The sequence below is a fragment of the Dama dama genome, chromosome 4 (genome assembly GCF_033118175.1).
Source record: "Dama dama isolate Ldn47 chromosome 4, ASM3311817v1, whole genome shotgun sequence".
In the NCBI taxonomy this organism is placed as follows: domain Eukaryota; kingdom Metazoa; phylum Chordata; class Mammalia; order Artiodactyla; family Cervidae; genus Dama; species Dama dama.
This window is the reverse complement of record NC_083684.1, coordinates 17,246,742-17,269,381: the sequence shown is the minus strand read 5'-3', so window position 1 is coordinate 17,269,381 and position 22,640 is coordinate 17,246,742. Positions and strand designations below refer to the sequence as shown.

The window sequence follows — 22,640 nt, the reverse complement described above, 5'->3', positions numbered from 1 at the left end:
TAGAGCCTCAGGGAGCTGGTCAGAGGCACCACCTGGGGAAGACGGGGAGGTGACATGCTCCAGACAGGAAGAAGCCGAGGTACATGAATGCATCGCTCAGGACCCATCCGGAGCTCTAGGCTCCCATGCAAGGAGACAGCTGGAGTAATAAAGGGACCATACAGAGGTGCGGGGGAGGGCAGGTACCAGCACAGGTCCAGCCACAGTGGCGCTGTCATTACCATGGGCTGGCAGACTAGGAACTGCCCTGGAGGCTGCCCTACCCTGTCGCTTTACTGCTGCACCAGGGACTTATTTCTCCTAACAACAAGGCAAGGAAAGAGGGCCATGGTCCAATTTTACAGGGGAGAAGACTGCTGTCCAGAGAGCTCAGGTGACTTGCCCCAGGTCACACAGCAGGGCTGGGGGCTGGGATCTGAATCTGTGTTTACTGCTACTGCTACTGCTAAGTCACTTCAGTCGTGTCCGACTCTGTGCGACCCCGTCCCTGGGATTCTCCAGGCAAGAACACTGGAGTGGGTTGCCATTTCCTTCTCCAATGCATAAAAGCGAAAAGTGAAAGTGAAGTCGCTCAGTCGTGTCCCGCTCTTCGCGACCCCATGGACTGCAGCCTACCAGGCTCCTCCGTCCATGGGATTTTCCAGGCAAGAGTACTGGAGCGGGGTGCCATTGCTGACTCTAAAGTCCTCGCTTTCAAGGTGTGGAGAAAAGGGAACCCTCGTACACTGATGAAAGGAATGTAAATTGGTGCCGATACCACGGAGAATAGTATAGAGGTTTCTTAAAAACTAAAAACAGAGCTACCATACAATCCTGCAATCCCACTCCTGGGCACATCTCTGGAGAAAACTACAATTCAAACACACACATGCACCACAGTGTTCACAGCAGCACTATTAACAAGAACCAAGACATGGAGGCAACATTAGTGTCCATCAACAGACGAATGGATGAAGATGATGTGGCATACACACACAATGGAATATTACTCAGCCATAAAAATGAATGAAATAATGCCACTTGCAGCAACATGGACAGATCTAAAGACTATCATACTAAGTAAACCAGACAGAGAAAAACAAATACCATATGATGTCACTTATATGTGGAATCTAAAATACGACACAAAGGAACTTATTTACAAAACAGAAACAGAGTCATAGGCACAGAAAACAAACTTATGGTTACTGAAAGGGAAAAGAGGGGAGGGGTAAATTAAGAGTTTGGGATTAACATATAAACATCACTTTATTTCTGAGCATCGAAGAATTGATGCTTTTGAACTGTAGTGTTGGAGAAGACTCTTGACAGTCTCGTGAACTGCAAGGAGATGCAACCAGTCCATCCTAAAGGAAATCAGTCCTGAATGTTCATTGGAAGGACTGATGCTGAAGCTGAAACTCCAATACTTTGGCCAATTGATGCAAAGAACTGACTCATCAGATAAGACCCTGATGCTGGGAAAGATTGAAGGTGGGAGAAGGAGACGACAGAGGATGAAACCACTGGATGGCATCACCAACTCGATGGACATGAGTTTGAGTAAGCTCCGGGAGTTGATGATGGACGGGGAAGCCTGGCATACTGCAGTCCATGGGGTCGCCAAGAGTCAGACACGACTGAGCGACTGAACTGATAGCTGAATCACTGTGCAATACACCAGAAACTAACATACCATTGTAAATCTACTATGTTTCAATAAAAATAAAGTCCTTACTTTCATATACGTTTTTAAAAAGCTCACTCTTCACTATGAAGACCTCCAGGCATATACAAGTGAACAGACTTGGGCAATGGTCCCCCATGGTGACAGTTACCAACATTCTGCTTTACTGCCTTCACCTCTTCCCGTCCAATCTGTTACTGTTGTGGTTGTTAGCTTCATATTTCTTTAGGTAAAATGTCGATGCACTGAAATGTACACATCTAACAATTAGCAAAATGTATTTTACTTAGTACAATTTAATGTGTGCTGTTGTATCCGTTTCTTTTTGTGTTATCTTTGTTTCCTTACTTTTCTAACAGTAAAAGTAAGTCCTCATAAAACTAAAAAGTCAGTTGGTAACAAGCGGGAAACAAGCAGCAGAAATGAGGATTACCCTATTTCAGACATACTTATGTCTCCCCTCCATTCAGCAGCAAGTCCTCAGGCCCCCCATTCCCTCTGTGCTTTCTCACACCTCTCCTGAGCAGCCAGGTCTCTCAGAAGCCTGGGGAGGGCTGGGCAGCCTTCTCGTGGGAGGAGTCCCAGCAACAGGACCCATGAACACAGCTAGGCCCAGGGCTGCATCTCAGGCCAGCAGCCCTAAATCCAGTCCCTGCACCTCTTGGGGAGCCCTCACACTGCCAGGTCCACAAGAACCTCTGTCTTCACCACAGCAGGGGCCTCTCTGAGACCCTACCTGAGCCAGTGCACGGAAGGGTGAGGCCTCCTAACTCCGCCTGGGGAGGCTGGCCCCAGGAGAGGTTGCCCTGGTGACCAGCAGAGGCTCCTCCCAGGGTTACTGTGGGCAGCCACGTTGCCCAGCAATCAAGTGGCAGCGTCCCTTGAGCCAGGACCACACAGCTGTGCCCAGCCCTGTGTGGCTTCTCCCAGCTCTGGGGGACCCCTGGGGCCCTGCCCTTATTCCTCAAGACCAGGACAGCTGCTGCCTCTGATCACAATGAACATCATTCTCTCCAGGTAAGCAGCTCCGCGCTGGCCCCAGCTGATAGGGAGCGGGGAGGCCAGGTTCTCAGGGCCAGATTAACTGAGACAGACAAGGCTCCCTGGACTGCTGAGGGGGTGGTGTAAGGATGCTCTCCCGCCCATACCACACCCACCTCAAGGTCAAGGGACCATGGAGGCTTCCAGATTCTGGCTTCCATCTACTTCTCCAGCATTTTTGCCCACAGACCTGGGGTAGCTAAATTCACACGGTCCACTCCCACTTCTCTAGCTCATCTCTACCTGGGAAACCCCTTCATGCTTCAAAACCCTACCAGGCCTCACCCCTTCTGTGGAACTGTTCCCAACCCCACTGCCTGCAGCCTGATTCGATCACTGCTTTCTCAACCTGCCTGTCCTTTAGCCAGCTGTTCCCACACCTGGCTCCTCTGGGGATTGCAAACTCTGGACCACCTGATGATATGTTTATTTACAAATGTAACCCCTGGGCCTCACTCACAGGGAGTCTAGGTCACAAGCCTGGGGGAGGGTGAGCTGGGATTCTGCAGGCTTAACTTGTGCCCTAGGTGATTCTGATTGAGGGGGTCGAAGGACTCCACCTGAAGGGACAGAGAATGCAGCTGGCTGTGTGACCTGGAGCAAGGTGCTTCACCTCTCTGGCCTCCATTTACCTTGCTTGCAGAGTCATGCACATGATGGGCACTGCACCAGTTAGGGTTTCTGAGGAGAACAAAAAGCCCTCCTCCCAGCTTCCAGCCTTAGAGATATGATTAGAGGAATGCACGGCTGGGAGGTTTGGTCAAACAGAGGCGGCCAGGGCAGCAACCACCTGGGATGAGGGATGAGGAGAGGGTGCAGTGGGGCGAGAGGGAGGCGAGTGTCTGAGGCTGTGCCACTCAGCTGTCTTGGGAAGACAAAATCCAGCAGGTCCTCACTCACTCTGTACTTCTTCATGGAACACCTTTGATGGGCAGGCCGTGGGCTAGCAGCACATAAAAGATGAGTCAGCAAGCCCTCGCCCCCAACCACTCTGCACAACAGGAAGTGATAAGTACTGAAAAATGGTGCACCACAAGGACAAACAAGGTCCAGGGCTGGGAGAGGCAGGAGGGACCCAAGGGCAGAGCACGGGGCCTTTAGGGCAGTGAAACTTCTCTATGATGCTGTTATAGTTGGAGACAGGGCATTGAGCATTTGCCAAAACCTATGACATGCACCACACCAAGAGGGAACCTTCATGTAAATGAGGGACTTTAGTTAATAAGAAGGTATCACCACCGGTTCATCTTTTGTAACAGAGGTCCTGCTGGAAAGGAAGGCTGTTAATAATAGGGGAAGCCATGTGCTGGGGAATGGTTTGTGGGAACACTCTGTACTTTCCACTGTTTTCCTGTATACCTAAAACTATTTACCCCCCCAAAAAAAAGTTTATTAATTCCAAAAATAAAAAGCTTTATGATGCAGAGAAGGCAGAAAATTTCAACAGCTCAGGAAAAAGACAGAATCAAGGAACTTCAGAGAAAAGAGGCCATTGCCCCTCAGGATGGCTTAGAACACAGACAAACTCTACGGGGAAGATAAAGCCCCTCTAAAGGATCTCACAGTGCAAAAGGCCAAGTTAGGAGACCAACCCACGCTTGCATGCCTGCCTGGCCACTGACCAGTCCCATGCCCCTCTGGCCTCCAGCATCTGCCTTGCTGGCCTGACCCAGAGACTGCGGGTATTATCTTGGGGAGCAGGCGCCTGGGCCAGGCCTGCCACTGAGGAAGAGGGCAGTGGGTGGACGATCCCTGTGTCACTGAGTGACCTGGCTGGGTGTCACTGCCCGAAATGGCCCCTCAGGCCCCTGCCTCCCCAGGGACAGTCAGGTGCGGGTGATGGAGGACATGGTGACCAATGCTGAGAAGTCCTTCGGCCAGTTCTGCTCACTGCTGGCCGCTTACACCCGCAAGACAGCCCGGCTGCGTGACAAGGCCGACCAGCTGGTCAAACAGCTCATCAACTTCGCCAATACGGAGAACCCAGAGATGCGGGCCACTCTGAGGAACTTCGCTGAGGATTTGGCCAAAGTGCAAGATTACAGGCAAGCTGAGGTGAGCGGGTCGCTCCGGAGGACCCGCTGCCCAGGGTAGGGGCAGGGGCAGTCTGAGGGTTGACGCAGCCTGGTGGGGTCCACAGTTAGTGGATGCATCTCCTACAAAGACATCCCCAGAGGAGCGCATATCACTCCTTCCAGGGTCAAATCTCAGTTTATAGAACTGAGAGCCTGGAGGCTTGTGCAAGACAAGAAAGATGCAGGGAGTCCAGGAAAGAATTAAAAATGGAAATCCCCATGTGGTGTATATACAATGGAACACTACTCAGCCATTAAAAACACCAATAATGCCACCTGCAATAACATGGATGGACCTAGAGATTATCATACTAAGTGAAATCAGAAAGATAAAGTGTCATAAAATATCACTTATATGTGGAATCTAATATATGACACAAATAAACATCTACTAACAAGAAACAGACTCACAGATATAGAGGACAGACTTGTGGTTGCCAAGGGGGAGAACGTGGGAGAGGCATGGATTGGGAATTTGGGATTAGCAGATGCAAACTATTACATACAGGATAGATAAACAACAAGGTCCTACTGAATAGCACAGAACTATACTCAATATCTTATGTTTCATAATGGAAAAGAATGTGTAACTGAATCACTCTGCTGTAGAGCAAAAATTAGCAATATTGTAAATCAATGTTTAGGGATGGACTAGGAGTTTGGGATTAAAAGTAAAATGAAATAAAATAAAAATAATAGTTTCCAGCCAGCCCAAAAAAGTCCCCTCTGCTATGGTAAAGAAGACTTTTGAAATGAAACAGCTTTTCCATTGAATAAGCATTAAACCAGAAGACAATGCATGTCGCAGGTGGTTGGATAAGTGATGGCAAAAACAGAGAAACCTCACTCCCCACCAAGCACACTCTCTGGAGATAGGAGATGACTGTCCTCAGGGAGGGGATGCCCTGAAAACAGGGAAGGGGACAGTGCCTCTGTCACAGAGGACTTCCTAATTCCACCTGGTGATTAGGGGGCCAACTGGGCTGGCCAATCATCTTTATCCAAAGAAAACTAAAACCTCTCTCTAACAAGCAGGTAGGTACAGCCTGGAGCCAGGTGCCAGGCAAACTTCCTGGAGAGTCTGTCCTCCTGATGTTTACAATTCAGAGATGACTGGCCTGGCCTGGTTGTAAAACCAGCCAGAGGCTTCTTTAGCTTTTAAAAGGTTTACATCCATCTCAAAGGCACAGATAAAGGTCTACAACTGCAAGTTTTTCCAAAGAAATGCTGTATAGAAAGGGAGGGGAAAATGTTCCTTTCCCTTTTGGTATTTGGGGAAGTTATTGGGTTTTTTTTAGATTTGCATTTAGAAGAGCCACAAGCTTTGATGGAGGAGGAGGAAGGGGTTGGGTGGGGATTCCAGCTCCCCTGGTCCATCTGGCAAGCCAGACTCAGATCTTATTAGGAAGGTAGATTTGGGGGCAATGCCCTGGATCTGCTGAGTCAGAACATCTGGAGAGGGGGTGGCTGGCGATCAGGGTTATAAGAAAAGCCCTTGGAGGGACCCCCACGCCTGATTAGTGTGACATCCACAGGGTAAGCACTTAATCCACACCAGCTTTAACTGGACTGTTACTATTACCGATAATGTTTATTTAAGTGTCTAGCGTTGGGCTTGCACACAGACACTGACCCAGGGATGTGAAGTGTCCCCATCGCCGACCCTGCCAGTCCCTGGGGCTTCACAGTATGGTCCACTCTGGATTCTCTACTAGTTTGTGTTCCAGGTGAATCTGTCAGCCTCCCTGGTGACAATTTGAGGCAGTCTGGAGAAATGAAATGCACTGGGTCCCACCCAGCTGCTAAGAAACCCTGGGTGGGTTCACTCCTTATACCCATTTTACAGGCCAGGAAACAGGGCTCATCGAGAGGAAATGTGTAACTGTGCTCTTGGGAGGCAGAGCCCTGAGCCCAGACTGGTGCTCACAACCGCAAGGCTGGGGAATGGCCGAATGTGCAGTCCTGGGTATGCAGTCAGAGCACTATAAATGCAGGCAAGGGACCACACAGCCTGTCAGCATCTCTCTGGCTCCACCTGCTCTGACTGTATGTGTTTATGTGCCCCCAGGTAGAGAGGCTGGAGACCAAGGTCGTCAACCCCCTGAAGTTCTATGGGGTGCAAATAAAGCAGACCCGGGTGAGCAAGGGCATGGCGCTGCGGGGAGGGCCACAGGGAGGGAGACACTGGCTGATCTGGGACCTCAGGAAACCACCCTCCTCCTTCCTTAGGCTGAGATCAAGAAATTCAAAAGTGTCCGGAACAATGAGATCAAACAACTGGAAAAACTGGAGAAACTGAGGCAGAAATCCCCCTCGGATAGACAGACCATCGTATCCATCCCGAGGCAGGGGTGGGGGAGGGGCAGGGCAGTGTGTCACTGCACCCTCTGGGTGGGGGCTGCGTGGGTCATCCCAGGGGATGCTGGTCAACCTGGATCCCTAACAAAACTGTTCTCAGTCTCAGGTGAGTGTCACAAATCTGTGTGAGGAAGGCAGGCTCACATGCAGGTAATGAACAGACTCACAAAATGGTAAGGTGAGCTCTACCTGGGCAGGTGTGCGCAGGGCCCTGGGCTCAGGATGGGAGGGTCAGAGGTGTCGGGAAAGCCATCGGTTGGGACTTGGGAGACCTGGGTCCTGTTCCATCAGCAATGCTACTCAGGCAAGTCGAGGAGTCACTCCTCACCACAGCCTGCTTCCTTATTGGGGTCACCTATTTACTGCTTGTAGAAGGCAGGCACTTGTAGATGAGGAAATTGAGAAAGGTGACTTGCCCAAGATCACAGAGAGCTAACGGGCCAACCCCAACTCAGCTCTGTGTGCTCCTTCACGTGCCAAGCCTGCCATGGAGTCAGGCCATAGAGATTCAATCAAAGCAACCAATAAAGTAATCAACTAAAATCATTCCACATGCAGGAATTAATTATCAGCAAATGTAGAGTACCTAACAGGTTACAGTTAGAGTAATAGGTCAGCTGCTCCCACTCTTTCATTCTTGGAACAATCCTGCAAAGCAGGCCTTATTACTGACCCATGTTTGCAAGCAAGTACATTGAGACTCTGAGAGGTTAAGCCACTTGACTGAGGTCACACAGCTAAGAGGGTCTGTCCAAGTGGCAGCTACCCCTTTTGCTGTGGTTTTACTTGGCCATTCCTTTGATGACCAAATTGGCAAGAGATGCCCATTACACAGGACAGCTGGCCCAAAAGTAGGGCAAAGGAACAGAGAATGATCCAGAATGGAGTCCCCATGACACTTTCTATCTCTGGGGCCAGGCAGAGACCAGTGTGCAGAGGGCCTCAGTGGATGCCAGCCGCACCTCCCACCAGCTGGAGGAGACAGTGGACACCTTCCAGAAGCAGAAGCTGAAGGACATTCAGGTAGGGGTGGTCAGTTCCCGGTCGGAAGTACTCTGAGCTGTCTCATGTGTGACCTTTGGTGTGTTTGCTCATGTATGTCTGTGTATTTGTGTTTGCACCTGTGTGAGTGCACATGTGTTCCCTGTGACAGTGTGTGTGTGACCTTGTGCCTGCCCAATTCTCAGGCCCCTGACTCCCAGAACAGTAAATCCTGGCTTCATCCTGCCGTGGGCGGTAAGATGCCGGCTGCTTGGGCAGCTGTCCTGCACAGCTGTCTACCCGGAAGCCAGCACTGGCAGTCCTGCCTCTCACACCCGGCTGGCTCCCTGCCCACCAGGAGAATTGGGCAATCTGTCTCTCCCAGGCCCCTGCCTTTCCACACAGGACCCTCAGGGCTCGCCCTGACTGCTTCCTTTCCTCCGTGAAGCCCCAATCACACATAGCCTCCCTCCTTCCACCCAGACCCCACCCAGACAGGCCCAGCACCCCAGCTCTTACCAGAGGCCCCAGGGAGTCAGGGTCTATAAGGGCAAGATGGTCACAGAGGCCCCTGCACCCACTCTTGATCCCTCCTTTAATCCATTTTCCAAATTGCAGCCCCAGGAATCTCACAAAAGGCAGCTCTGATTTGTCACTGGTGTGGGTTTAACACCCTTCTGTGTTTCCCTTGTTCCAAGAAGAAAAGCTGAAATCCTCCCAAGGTCCGGAAAACCCCAGTCCAGCCCTCCAGCCTCCTCTTGGACACACCACTCCAAGCTCACGTGCACCAAGGACTTTCATAACTCAGGGAGCCTTTGCACAGGCTGTGTCCTCCTCCTCCTCCTCCAAGCTCTGGCATTACTCTGCATCGAGTCCACACCTCCTTGTCCTTCAGAGAAACTCACCTGGGCCTCAGACCTGGTCCGATCAACTGTTAACACACACTGCTCCGCTCCCTCGGGTCGGGGGTGGGTGCGCAGTTATCCGTGAGGGTGCGTTCATTGTATCTTTAATTCACTGGTGAATCTAACACATGTCGAACACGCACTGACTATGTGCCAGGCGCTATGCCTGAGGCTGGGGACACCACAGCCAGTCAAGAGAGGCCCTGTCCTGACAGGGCTGACACCTTGCGGGAGACAGATCATGCGGAGCCCTTGATGGGGTGGTGGAGAGTCCGGGAGAACTCGCCGCTCCATGCCTGCCTCCCATACAGGCAGGGGCTCTGTCTGCTACGACCCCTCCTGGGTCCCGGGCACCAGCTCCAGGGCCGGGCACTCGGCGAGTACTCAGTCAACTTTTGGGAAATTAATGAAAGAACGAACGAATGAAGCGAGTGAAACACTGATAATGACTGCTCAAGCATGCACGTTGCAGGCAGAACCTAAAACCACCAGCACGCACCTATTCAACACCTGATGCTGCCGAGGCCAGCGCATGCGCACACGATTCTCCACGGTCAGAGGCCAGCGGAAGCACGCGGGGCGATGCGGGCGTCCTTCAAGTATGGGGGATTCCACCTGTAAGAGACACTTCCCAGAACCAACACATTTCCAAAGAGATGAAAACCCGAACTGGAAGTAATCAATACCGTTCTGTCGGTTTTACGCCACACTTCTAATGAAATATTTACAAATGAACTCTGACGCCGAGAAAAGAACGGAAGCCCTGCTTCCAAGCAGGGGGTTCACTTACCCAAGCGGGCGTCAGAAATCCCCTGGAGGGCGCCTTAAAATGCTGCCGACGGGCCTGCCTTGGGGTCGCAGCCAGTGGGCCCCGGGTGGGCTGGGAATCTGCATCCCTGACAGGTCTCCAGGTGAGGCCGGCGTCGACGAGGCGCCCACAGGTCGAGGGCCGCGGCCCTGACTGAACCTCTCACAGGTCTCTGTGACTGGGACCACTCCTGTCCCTCCCGTGCTGACGAAGAAACTGAGGTTTGACAGGGAACGTCATTCCCTCGGGGACACGCGCCAGTGAAGGGCAGACGAGGCCTCGCCTGACCGCCAGCACTGCCTCTGGCAGGGCACGAGAGGAGGCGGGAAGCAGGAATTTCCAGCCCGCTCTTTGCCGCCTCAGGCCTTTCTTCTCCCAGGTGGCTTTGCGGCTTTCTCTGGTCCGCCTCCCCAAGGTGCTTCCCATGTGACCGGAAGAGGCGTGTTCCCAAACTGCGGGGCTCCTGCCCCAACATCAAGCTTGTGTCCTGATGAGGCTTCCCTCACAGTGGGAGCTTGTACTGAGCACAGCACGTAGGAGGGGCCTGACACACAGTAGGTGCCTCCGCTCGGGTCTGGTGCACAATAGGTGCTTGTGCTGGGTTCACGGCACAGCAGAAACCCCCACTGGGGCCTGAAACACAATGAGGCTGTGCTGGACATGACACACAGTGGGAGCCTTCCTTCAGGCCTGGCACATAGTAGGAGCTTATCTGGGCCTTGCACAGAGGAGGAGCCCCACCAGAGCCAGCCGTGCAGCAGGAGCTCTGTGAGAGTTTACTGAGCCAAGCCAAACCATCTGATCTAGAGAAGGAAAACTCTTTATCACTAATAACATTTTGACAAACTGGTCCACCAGATTGTGGGGCCAGTGGACCTGGCGGTGTCTTACCAGCGGCACCCCCTCCCCATCCTGTGAGGCCCACTTCCAGTCTGTGGGTGATAGAGGCTGAAAGTTTGTAGTTGTCAATTTTCAAACACCAGTCCTTGGAGTGAGAGAAACAAGCGCTGAGTGAGGAAGACCAGCTGGACAAGAGCTGAAAAAAGGACACCCTTCAGAAAGTTCCCAAGACCTCACACATTTCTGGAACAACCCCTGTGCAATTTTTGAACTATGGGAATGCATTAACGGTTCAAACAAAAATAATTAGAAATAATATATTGAAATTCCTCACCTAGGATCTGCCCCCTGGTTGGTCTACATCTGAGGTGAGCCCAGAACAGTCCTTCTGACAGCGTTACTTATGTGATCTGGGTTTCTTTCCCCACAGAAAATTTTTTCGGACTTTGTGACCATTGAGATGGTCTTCCATGCCAAAGCAGTGGAGGTGTATTCCAGTGCCTTCCAGACTCTGGAGAGCTATGACCTAGAGAAAGATCTGGAGGTGGGTCACAGACACCCCATCTCCTATTTATGTGGTGGGGCTGAATTGGGGGTTGTTTTTGTCTTTTTTTTATTGAAGTTTGGTTGATCTACAATGTTGTACCAATCTCTGCTGTGCAGCAAAGTAACTCAGATTTACACACATATACGTTCTTTTTTAAAAATATTCTTTTCCATTTTGGTTTACCCCAGGAGATTGGATACAGTTCCCAGTGCTTTACAGTAGGACCTTGTTGTTTATCTATGCTATATGTAATAATTTGCCTTCGCTAACCCCAAACTCCCAATTCATCCCTCCCCCATCTCACTCTCCCTTGGCAACCAGTCTGATCTCTATGTCTGTGAGTCTGTTTCTGTTTTGTGGATAGGTTCATTTGTGCCATAGTTTAGATTCCACAAAGAAGTGATATCATATGGTATTTGTCTTCCTCTTTCTGGTTTATTTCACTTGGTATGATAATCTCTAGTTGCATCCATGTTGCTGCAAATGGCATTATTTAGTTCTTTGGTGGCCGAGTAGTTGGTTTTGTCTTGATAGAATCAGTTTTTCTTGGCAACATTTTGTAATTTCTCAAACTTTGAAGATTGGTTTTAATGAACTCTTTTAAATATCTGCCCCTGGGCACAGAACCAGAGGTGGAAAATTTCCCCAACACCATCTTTATGGACCATTTGTGAGTATCACCATCACCCGGGTGCTTAAAAACAAATGAATCAACAACAGCAAAAAGCATCTCCAGGCTGATGCCTGCTATACTTTGCATGTAGTCTAAGTGCTTATGGTCCTTATCTGATGTGATTAAGATTTAACATTAGCCTTCTGAGTTATCTACAATGTCCCGCGCCATGCCTCATGGTAAAAGCAGCACAGTGATTATCTTCCATGATTATCTGCTGTGGTTCTAGGGTTGGCGGGTTCAGCTGGGTCATTGTCACTTGGGTCTTTTCAGCCAGTCTATAGCTGGAGCTTGAGTGGTTTCAAAGGCTTCCTGGTTCATGTGTGGCTGTCATCTGGGTCCAGGACATGATTCACAAAGTTCAGGGCAAAATGAAGACACTGGCCCTTTGTTCAGTAATTATTAAGACTTCCAAGATAGCAGAGTCGTTCCGAGCTGGGACCCTTGGAAAAGGACATGAGCTGTACCCCCACAAGGCCCACCCTGTGTGGTCTGCAGTGGGGTCTGTGCCCAAATAACTGCCCATGCCTCCTCCATGGGGCGTAGGCTTTCTGACATCATGGCGGCTGATCCAAGAGTGAGCATCAGAGACAGAGCTGAGTGGACACTGTGTCACCTTTTGTGACAGGCTTGCCACATTCTGTCTCTTAGAAGTGTGTCACTAAGACAGTATTCAAGGGGAGGAGAATTATAGTCCAGCTTCTGATGGGAGAAGTAAAAGAATTTGTGGAGGAGCTTTAACCATCACAGGACGGTCAGTGAAGATTGGCCAGGCTTTGATGCCTTCACTTATCTCTATTTTGGTGATGGGGGGAGTGTGATCTTCTTGTGGGACTATGGACTCGTTACCTAGCCTCTCTGGACTTCAGTTTTCCCATCTGTAAAATGTGATGATAATACCCACTCACCAGTCTGCTGCAGATCATATGGCATAAAGAATAGACAGCTCCCAGATGGACCTGGTACAGGTGGCAGTCCCAGCAGTTACCTCTGCACCAGCCTTTTGGTTTTGCTGTCTTTCCTTCCTGCTCCCACCACTTTGTTTCCTGACCAGATCCAACTCTCCTGACAGGATTTTAGAGCCAAGATGCACGGAGTTTATGGGCGTTACAATGCTCGGCCACCACTCACGGACACCACCCTGTCCCCAACTCTCCCATGGTCTCTTGCCCGGGTGAGTACTGGGTGGGGTGTGAAGCCTGTGACAAGGTGAAGTGACCAGAGACCAGAAGCCAGCCGAGAATTCAGGTCTGAGAAGGAAGTGCTGCTTGCGGGGTGGGAGGGTGGCCCTGAGTCTGACCTGGACCCACCTGAAGCGAACTCAGGGAACCACAGTGCGGGGACGAGGGGTGTCTCATACTTGCTGAATAATTCTCTCCAATTAGGTGAACACATCTACCTGAAGCACTTAGTAAATAATACTTGTTACCATTCTTATTATTTCTGCTATTGTTGCTGTGATGATGATGATTTTATTATTATTGTTACTGTTATTCTTACTTAGAGTGCTCAGAGCACCATACGGAGCCAGAGAAAGGAAGCAGTGAATGAGGACAACTCTGCCGAGGAGGACCCCGTGGAGGACCTCAGGGGACGGGCACAGGGGCCCCATCAGTAGGACAAGAATCCCCAGTCAGGAGGTGGGGCTCACACGGGACCCTCACAGGCTCTGTTGTGTGCAAGTCATGTGTTTTCTGAGTCCCGGTTTCCTCATCTGTACAACAGGGAACATATTCCTTGGCTCACAGGCTGCCCTGGGGACCAAGGTGCCCAGGAGGTGCTCAGTAAACATGGGTACCTCTCACTCTAACTCATACTGGGTCTCATTTCCTGTTTTATGACCAGGGCTCCAGTGTGTTTAAGCCTGTGTTAATGTTGAGAGCTTGGTGTGTTACCGAATCAAACTCAGGTCCATTTGCCTGTGTGCGGTAAAGTCACTTTACTGACACCAGGTTGGGGTGAAGGAAAGTGAAGTGCTTATTGCAGGTGCCAAGCAAAGAGTCCTCGGCAGGTGGTGCTCAAAAGGCCTGAACTCCCCACGGCTATCAGGGGAGGGTTTTTAAAGACAAAGGGAGGGAAGGGGGGCTGTGGGGTGTGTAACCCTGGGACCAGGGACACATCACCGAAGTGAAAGGAGGGTGGGGGTCCACAGACTTGGCCGGCTAACTGCCAGAGCCCTCTGGGTGTGCACATATGGGGAGAAGATCCCTCACAGTGTGGGGGGCATCCAAGTGCTGGGTCACTCCGGGCTCAGCACACCTCCCACTGCCTCCTGGAGACCTTTACTGGGGAGAGGACGTCCTGCAGCCTCTCAGGAGAGACGCTTGGCTCTGGGGCCGGCTGGCTGCTGATTCGATTCCCCGTAGGGGTACCACAAGCGCCTCGTCAGCAAAGTGGGAAAAATAAACCTTCCTTATGGGTGTGGAGAAAAGGGAATCCTCCTACACTGTTGGTGGGAATGTAAGCTGGTACACCCACTGTGGAAAACAGTATGGAGTGCCTCAAAAAACTAGAAGTAGAGCTACCATAAGATCCCACAATCCCACTCCTGGGCATACACCCAAACAAAACTATAATTCAGAAAGATATATGCGGGGACCCCCTGGTGGTAGTGGTTAAGAATCCACCTGCCAATGCAAGAGACATGGATTCAATCCCTGGTCTGGGAATATTCCAGATGCCACAGAGCAAGTAAGCCTGTGCTCCACAACTATGGAGCTGACGCTCTGGGGCCCACGCTCCACAACAGGAGAAGCCCCTGCAGTAAGAAGCCCACACATCGCAATGAAGAATAGCCCCCCTCACTGCAACTAGAGAAAGGCTGCGCACAGCAACTAAGACCCAGCATCACCAAAAAAAAAAAAAAAACAACAGAAGATACATGCATCCCTGTTCCTAGCAGGACTGTTCATTACAATAGTCAAGACGATGAAGCACTCTAAATGTCCATCGACAGAGAACTGGAGAAAGATGTGGTACACACATCATCGATTGTTTTATATATCATCACCTTTTACACAGTGGGATATTATTCAGCCATAACAAGAAATGAAATAATGCCATTTATATGGCAATATGCATGGAACTAGAGGTTATCATACCAAGTGAAGTGAAGTCAAAGACAAATATCATATGATAGCACATATGTGGGATCTAAAATATGATACAGATGAACTTATTTTATACACATATATATAAAACTGATTTACCTTGCTATATGCCTGAAACACATTGTAAATTAACTGTGTTTCAATTAAAGTTTAATTAAAAAAAAACTAAAATCCTCCTCATATGATCACCACAGGATTAACATCCTCACTACAGTGACTTTTATTACCCAAAATCCATTTCCAAGATACCTCCTTGGGGAAGCCCACCTTGATTCTACCAGGAAGGACACTCACTCCAAAAATAACCAAAACATTCTGTATTTCCTATATTACATAATTTATAAAGTATCAATTGTATATAATATCACATTTTACACTATATGTGTAAAATACTATCTCATACTTATATACTCAATCATACACACACAGGCACACACAGGCACCCACACACACAAATGTACCTTTTTTAACCTCAGCTGTCTCAACCCCACTGAGAGTTCCTGAAGGAAAATGACTTTGCTTGTTCATCTTGTGGTCTTGGAGCCTGGTGGTACCTGGCACATAGTATGAGCTCATTAAAGGTAATTTGATGGCATAAGGGGCCTCTCCCCTCCCCTTCTGGCCCCAGCATGCCCGGAAAAGACCAATCATTCCTAATTCCAGAGTTGGGCATTGGCCAAGCTTCATGGGCTCTCTCCTATGAGAACAAAATTCCTAGCTTCCCTCCTTTGGGCCCAGGAGGTGGGAGGAGGGGTTAGCAAGGGCAGAAGGAGCATAGCTTTCAGGTACTCTTAGAATCAGAAGGAGAGAAAGGTGACCATTTCACAAAACATGCCTGTTGAACCGAGCCGTAAGGGCTGACAAGTGTCCTGTTGCTGTCAGGCAGGAGCAGTACCCATAGCCCTTTGGCCCCCAGAGGGAAATAGTGAGGCAGCTGGGGCTCAAAGGCAAGACCAGGATGCCAGCTGGAAGGGGGTGGAGGTATCCCGAGGGCCGAGGCTCCTCTATTCACTAACACACGCCCAGCGGCAACACAGTGGACATGCTTCTGCCCATTAGTCTTCCCATGAGACACACACATATCTACCTAATACTCAGCTGCTCGCTAAGTGGGGAGAACGACTATTTGACCCCAGAAAATAGTGTTTTCTTCTGAAAAGCCACTGCTGTCAGTGAGAAGATTGCAAATTCCATTTTAAAAGGTGCTCATGGGTATGTGAGAACAAAAATTCAACATCAACAGACTGACTTCCTTTTTAGAGATAATTTATTTCAGTTTCCACCTTCTGACAATCTGAGGTGCAATATATGGACTTTTTTTTCTTCACAGGAAACAGCTTTGATTTTTAGCGCTGTTTTGAGAGCTCAGTCTTGAAACTTTCTCCACCTGAAAACATAGTTTGTAGAACACAACCTCATGAGATATAAGACTGCAAAACCGTACACATAACACACTCGAATCACTGACCCTGATTTCTGGGTCACTAAGGGCGATGTGTGGAAGTGGCCAATGGGATGTTCGAGTCCAAGACCAACGGGTGAGAGAGAAACAGGGAAAGCACATGGGAGACCCTGCTGCAGCCCCAGAGGCCACAGTGAGGGCCACGCAGCTCTCTCACACTCTAAGGGGAAGGGCCTGCCGTCTGAGTGTGACCATCTCCTTTGGTTGGCCTGTCCTTCTCAAGGTGTCCATGGGACTCCAAGCCTCCAGCACAGGGACAGACCAGGGCCCTCACGTGGGCCCGTGCTTTGGAATGAAGCCCGCTGAGCACTTCTCTTTTGTTTCCACAAGCGTATCATCCTGGACCAAGGAGAGGACAGATGTAGCCCCCCCTAAGGCTCCAAGGGGCATCACCAGCAGGAGCCCTCCTCCAAGCTCAGCACACCACTCAGGAGGGTGGTGGGAGACAGCGCCTGGTCTGACCCTGCAGGCCAGGCCAGGGTGCAGGTCACCCCGCCTGCACAGAGGTCCTGCGAGAAGCGATGGGAACACAGCAAACCCAGACCGTTCTGACTGAGAACTCTACAGCAGGAGCGGGGCCCCTTGAATCCTGGGGACACAGCCAGGGGGAGGGTCCCCTCCCCAGCTCTCTGCTCATCTCAAGCTCAGACTGACCAGCCGACTTGGGGACACAGGCCGGAGCCAGGACACCTAGGGACAAAGCAGACGGTGTCTGAGGCGCTTGCTTGGGGAAGGACAGCAGGGAGACAGCGGCAGAACAGGCCCGGGGAGCCATAAGGAGCATCTTGATGCTCCTGGATGGGTACCCCTGGATGGGAACCATCTGGAAATGCTCCCTCTATCTGCTATCTGGATAACCCTCACAGCCCTACTCCCAGCCACACGGCCACAGGGAGGTACTACGGCATGTGGCTTGAGTAAGGCCCGGCTCCAGCCCGGGTCTGAGTGTCGCCCACCAGCCAATTAGGGGAGCTGTCGCCAACACCATTCCTCTGCAGGGGGGCGGGGAGAGGGGAGAGTCAAAAGCTTGTCAAGCAGATCTCACCCTCCAGAGTCATAAAAAGGAGTAAACGATTTACAGGAAGACAGGCGAGACCTCTGAGTGGTAGGAGCAGCAGCTCAAGGGAACTAAAAGGCTGTGGGTGGGGGAACAAGAACCCTGGGGCCAAGGGGTTGTGGACCCGCAAACCCGTAGCTCTGTCCGTGGCTGAAAAAGTGCATGGCCAGTGGGGTGACCAGCCTGGGATGGCCCAGCTGCTGCCCCCTCCCCTGAGGCTGCAGCAGGGCCCTTCCCCTTCCTTCCCAATCTCCCCACTCCTCTGGCAAATGACTCCGCCCCTTGGCTGCCCAGTTGTCTCAAGTTGTAGGTAGTTTGGCCACACAGCTTATCTGACCACACACACGGGCCTGCCGGATCCTCCCTAACTGAAAAGCCAACTACTCAGGGAGCAGTGACACCCAGGAAGGTCAGGCTCAAAGCTGCGGCCCTGACGTCCGGTTGTGGTCACCTGGGTTTGACAAAATCCCTGACAGACTCCTTTGTGGTGTGAACATACCTTTTTCTCACATCAGGAGGCTGGGATACAGTGCTCTGGGTGATAAATTAACCCACTTAAAACAGCCCGCAGAAAAACACACCTCAAGGCTGCCACCTTCTCTCCACGGCCGTGGAAGTCACCATCTAACTGGGGAGGGAGAGGTGAGTATGGGCTCTGGGAAGGAGGAAAGAGGTCAGGCAGCATCTCGAACTCCATCCTTGGGGCTCCATCCTTGACCTAGCATGGGCTCACCTGTGACCTTGACCCTCCCAGGTTTCACTGGAGCACAAATCTCAGAAATTGAACTCTCTTTCTAGTCCTCTTCTTGGTAGATTAAGAGCTCCTCGGCCTGGTTGGTTTTGTTTTTTGGCAATAGGAAAATCACGGTCTACTCCATTTCACTGTACAAATAACTTACAGTATCAGAACTTGATTCTCCTGCCTTTGGTTGAACATGCACACACAGCAGATACAATCTGAACGTTAGCACGCCCCTCTTAAACACCTATCAATATTGCTAGAACTCTAACAAAGGATGAAGACACACAAAGCCACATCTCAACAGAATCCTGTTTGCAAAGCAGGGTACTTTTTACTTGGGAGAATCAGCTGTTTGGGCTCATTACATTCACAGAGCCCTGAAGGGCAGACAGCAGGAGACCGGCCATGTCATTGCTAACGCAGGGCTTTGAAGCTCCGGCTTGGGACCCTGAACCTGCTGGGATGGGAAACTCTCCTTGTGGATACGACCCGATGCTTCCTGCCCTGAGTCTAAGTTTACAGGAAGTTCCTGAGTTTACAGGAAGGGCCAGCAGAGCGCTTTCTGCAGAGCCTCCTGGGCATGTGTTGGGGTGAAACTTCTTCACACGCTGGCACCTCTGAGCACCTGCCTGGGTCTGTCTGCTCTGGCCGGGCCTCACAAGGAAGATCACGTCACAGAGAGGAAGTGTCAGCGAGGCAAGCGGCTGGCTTCTGCTAGGGACGCTGTGCCTCCTCCGAGTGATACTGGCCAGACACCCTGAGGTGACATGCTCAGAGAAAGACAGTCACCAAGAGGAGACAGCAGAGCAGCCTCCCAGCCACCTTGACGTCAGCCACTCCACGAGGCCCACAGTCTCTGGTGGTGTCCACTCATGGGGCTCAGCGTTTCGGGCAGCAGTTTTGGGGTCAGACTTACTCTCTCAGGAGCTGGATCTATTAATATATGAAGAAGGGGAGGGGAAAAGACCCAAAGCCACCCTTGTTTCTACCTTCAACTGCTATTGCAAGAGACCTATATGGGAAAAACAAAAAAAAAGGTCTCAGGATCATCCTGAAGTGAAAGTGCTTGGAAAAGCCGGGAGAAATCAAAGCTGCATTTCTTCCCAGTTTGCATGGGTCCTCCCGCCCCACCCAGGGGGAAAGAGCCCTCCACTCCCCAGCATCCCTGGAAAGACCCAGAAGCTACTGTCTTCCTCCAGAAATCAGAGTGAATCACACTTCCACACAAATCTTATATATACAAAGATAAGTCTTTTGGGCACCTTAGAATAAAGTGTTAATACATTTCAACTAACCACTAAGAAAAAACTAAGAAAGCCTATGACACGCAGTGGAGAGATGTCCCTTCGAGGGCCTCAGACAGGCTGCTCACTGGGCATGGCCCTGACTTCAATGGGGGGGGGGGGGGGGCGCGCGGCACAGAGCATCAGGGGGTTGTTGAACGTCTTAGGAGGGGCAGCATCACCTCTAGCAGGTATTGGAGCAGGACCTGCACACTCGTGAGCTGGATGTTATTTCTCTGAACTGCATTCAGGAGAGACATAGCCAATCACTGGGCCAGTTTCCAGCCGGCGTGGCCTGCCCCCACACAGGACAGGCAAACCAGCCACATGACTGTGCTTTGTTCAGTGATGTGGCCAGAGAGACTGCCAGCATACACACACACGCACACACACATGGGTGTGTGTGCCGTCATGAACACAGCGGGGCTCCTGGAGCCCAAGCCCCTACCCCGAGTCTCCTGACAGGACATCTCACACCAATGCACTCGGGTCCTGCGTGTTTCCCATCGCCTCTCTTATGATCACCAGGATGTGCATTCCTCAGCTCAACCAACACTTGCTCTTCTCTGGAACATTCCAGGGAGGCATCCCCCATTAGGGAACCTGTGAAGTGCCGCCTGGAGGGCTGAGTCTTGGACATGTTTGTCGTGCTGCAGGAAGTGGAGTGCAACATGGGGTGGATGGCCAGGGCAGGAAGGACAGAGCCCCGCTGGCCTCGCAAGGCCAGTGCCCTGGAGCCAGGCTGGCCAGGGCAGCCAGCATGCTGGAGGCTTGCTGCCAGACTGCAGTCCCTCGGGCTAGGCAGCTGTGCCTGGACAGACCTGAGGGGAGGACCCCTGGTTCCCAGCACCCGAGACGGCAAGGGGGGTGTCCGCAGAGTCCTCGGGAAAGCGGCCTGAGGGCTCGGGCAGCGGATGGTGCAGGCTTTCCAGGCGGCCGGGGTGGAGGGCCTGACCCTGCGAATTGCACAGTCCTCACCAGAAGCCACCTGGGCCACGATGCCTATAACACTGACACAGATTTTTCTGTCTTTTAAAAATAAAGAGCAGCACTGTTTGCTTTTAGAAAGGGCAGATGTCTTGAAGCTGCTGAAGAAAATTCTCTTTTCTGGGCTTCATCATGGAACAGACGGCCCCAGGGAGCGAATGGTGGAAGTCTCTCTGCCTCAGAAGGAAGTGGTCAGCTGACCAGGAACATCTCAGACGCTTCACACAGACACCTGAGGGCCGCGTGGGTCCAACACAGCTACTCGGAGCCGCGACATCCCCGGGCGCCCCCACTCCTGACTGTGGCTGGGCCTTCTGCAGCCAAGAAAGCCGTCCACTGCCTCAGTCTCTCTCTCGCCCTGAAATAGAGGGTGTCTCTCTCCTCTGGGGGCTTCCTGTCACACAGAGAGGGGACCCAGTACCAGCCCGGGCTGACACTCAAGAGGCCACCCCCGCTGTACTTGGCTGTGGGAGAAACCCAGTCCCACCCTGCGGGGAGGGGCCCAGATCCTCACTCCCAACTGTGCCGTGTCACTGGCGTGGGACTGACATGTGCCAGCTCACAGCTGCCCTTCCCTACCTTCCCACACGCCCTGTCTTCTCAGCAGAAGGCTGTGATGGACACGTGCCCGCCCTGGACCCAGCATCCTTCCTCCTGTGCCCCCTCGGTCCCATGTTGCAGGCCTGCCACTCGGGGGTATGGACAGTCACCTCAGTTTTAGCTGTGTAATCCCAGGGGCACTTTGGCACGCAGGTGGGGGGCAGACACAGGCAGAGGGAGGTGGGGAGGATGGGCAACCAGATTCTTCTAACCGCTAGTTCTAGGGCGGCGTAGGTGCTGCCGATGTCATGCATGGGGGGTGAGAGCCAGCTGCAGTCCTCCTGGGGGAGTCTTGGGCCACCTCCCGTGGCCTACTCGGTAGCCATCTGCTCGATGTGGTCGCTCAGCAGCTTGTACTGCTCTGCAAGAGAGAACAACGTTATTGGAGACTCAGGCAGGCAGGGTCTTCTCACAGGCATGGTGACGGCGAGCTTCCGCAGGTGTGCCTGCAGCCTGGAGGTGGGCTCCTGGGAACCAGGCTGCATCCTCCCACAGAAATGACGCTACAGAGGGCAGGCCGGCAGGGCCCAGCAGCCTGGTGTGGAGAGAGGAACGTGTCACAGGAGCCACGTGGTGGGGGGATGGTGCTCTGCCCTATGCTGGGCGACAGGGCCGGTGAGAGCACTGTGAGGCTGTCCAGGGCACCTCCTGAGGCCGCCTGTCCTTGGCCCTCTTTGACTTGGTGCAGGGTGGAGTTTTAGACAATACTGGTCTAGCCAAATACATGTCTATGTGGAAGGCTTTTTGGGGGACGAGGAGGAGGCATCCCCATCATGTGGGATGATGCAGAAAGGCCAGCTGTTTATTAGGGAAGTTGACATCAGTAATATATCTCCTTTCATTACAGAAGTCAGAGATTCTAGAAAAACCAACCTCAGGACCCCTGCCCCTCCTCGCCCCAAACCTCCCAGGGCAGTGTGGTTCAAGAAACCAAGGCAGGCCATATACTGGTCACTTAGAAGGAGGGCAACTCGGGGCCAGAGTCTGCCCATTTTCAAGGTCAGAGTCTGAGTGCCAAGTTACATCTTTACTTGGGCCCTGCCTTTAAGCACTGACCGGGCAGAGCCACCCCGCCCCTCCACCCCCAGCAAGTCCTACCTAGCAGAACTGGGTTTCCAAATGGAAGGAAAAGTGTCCCATGCACTTAGGCAGGCAGGAACATTTAATGTCCCATTTCAAAGTAAAGTAGGGGTAATTCTCTGATTGGGATGGGGATCCCACATGCAGCCCACTTGCTCCCGAACCCCCAGCCCCGCCGGCCTGGCTAGCACTCACCCTCGTCCAGATTGCCGATCACCGCCTGCTTCTTCAGAAAGTCATTGCACAGCTTCTTGTTCAGCCCGAACGCCAGCATGTTGTGCGTGAACGTGCTGGGGGGACATGCCGTGAGCTGGCACCCCTCCTACCTCCCGGGGGGCAGGTTGGGGGGAAGGGAGCCAGGGCCCAACAGGCAGCCTGCCAGGAATCATTAGAAAGAAGTAAAAACCAAATTGCCTCCTCAGCCA

The 22,640-nt window shown here is 51.8% G+C and overlaps 2 protein-coding genes across 3 annotated transcripts in view; one reads left to right on the top strand and one right to left on the bottom strand.

Moving 5' to 3' along the window:
- Positions 1-2,663: 2,663 nt before the first annotated feature.
- On the top strand, positions 2,664-13,512 carry CIBAR2 (CBY1 interacting BAR domain containing 2). The gene is made up of 9 exons (XM_061134170.1): positions 2,664-2,683; positions 4,528-4,762; positions 6,851-6,919; positions 7,012-7,113; positions 7,241-7,246; positions 8,059-8,163; positions 11,105-11,218; positions 12,967-13,068; positions 13,399-13,512. The coding sequence occupies exons 1-9, from the start codon at positions 2,664-2,666 to the stop codon at positions 13,510-13,512; spliced, it is 867 nt and encodes a 288-aa protein (XP_060990153.1).
- A 2,741-nt stretch (positions 13,513-16,253) lies between these two features.
- Positions 16,254-22,640, bottom strand: part of KIAA0513 (KIAA0513 ortholog) — a 51,353-nt gene continuing 44,966 nt past the window's right edge. For both annotated transcript variants that reach the window (XM_061138319.1, XM_061138318.1), the window contains exons 11-12: positions 22,411-22,505; positions 16,254-21,496 (exon numbers count right to left, since the gene is read on the bottom strand). In XM_061138319.1, coding sequence (XP_060994302.1) covers positions 21,447-21,496; positions 22,411-22,505 — 145 coding nt within the window. In that variant the 3' untranslated portion in view covers positions 16,254-21,446. The remainder of the gene's footprint in view (positions 21,497-22,410; positions 22,506-22,640) is intronic.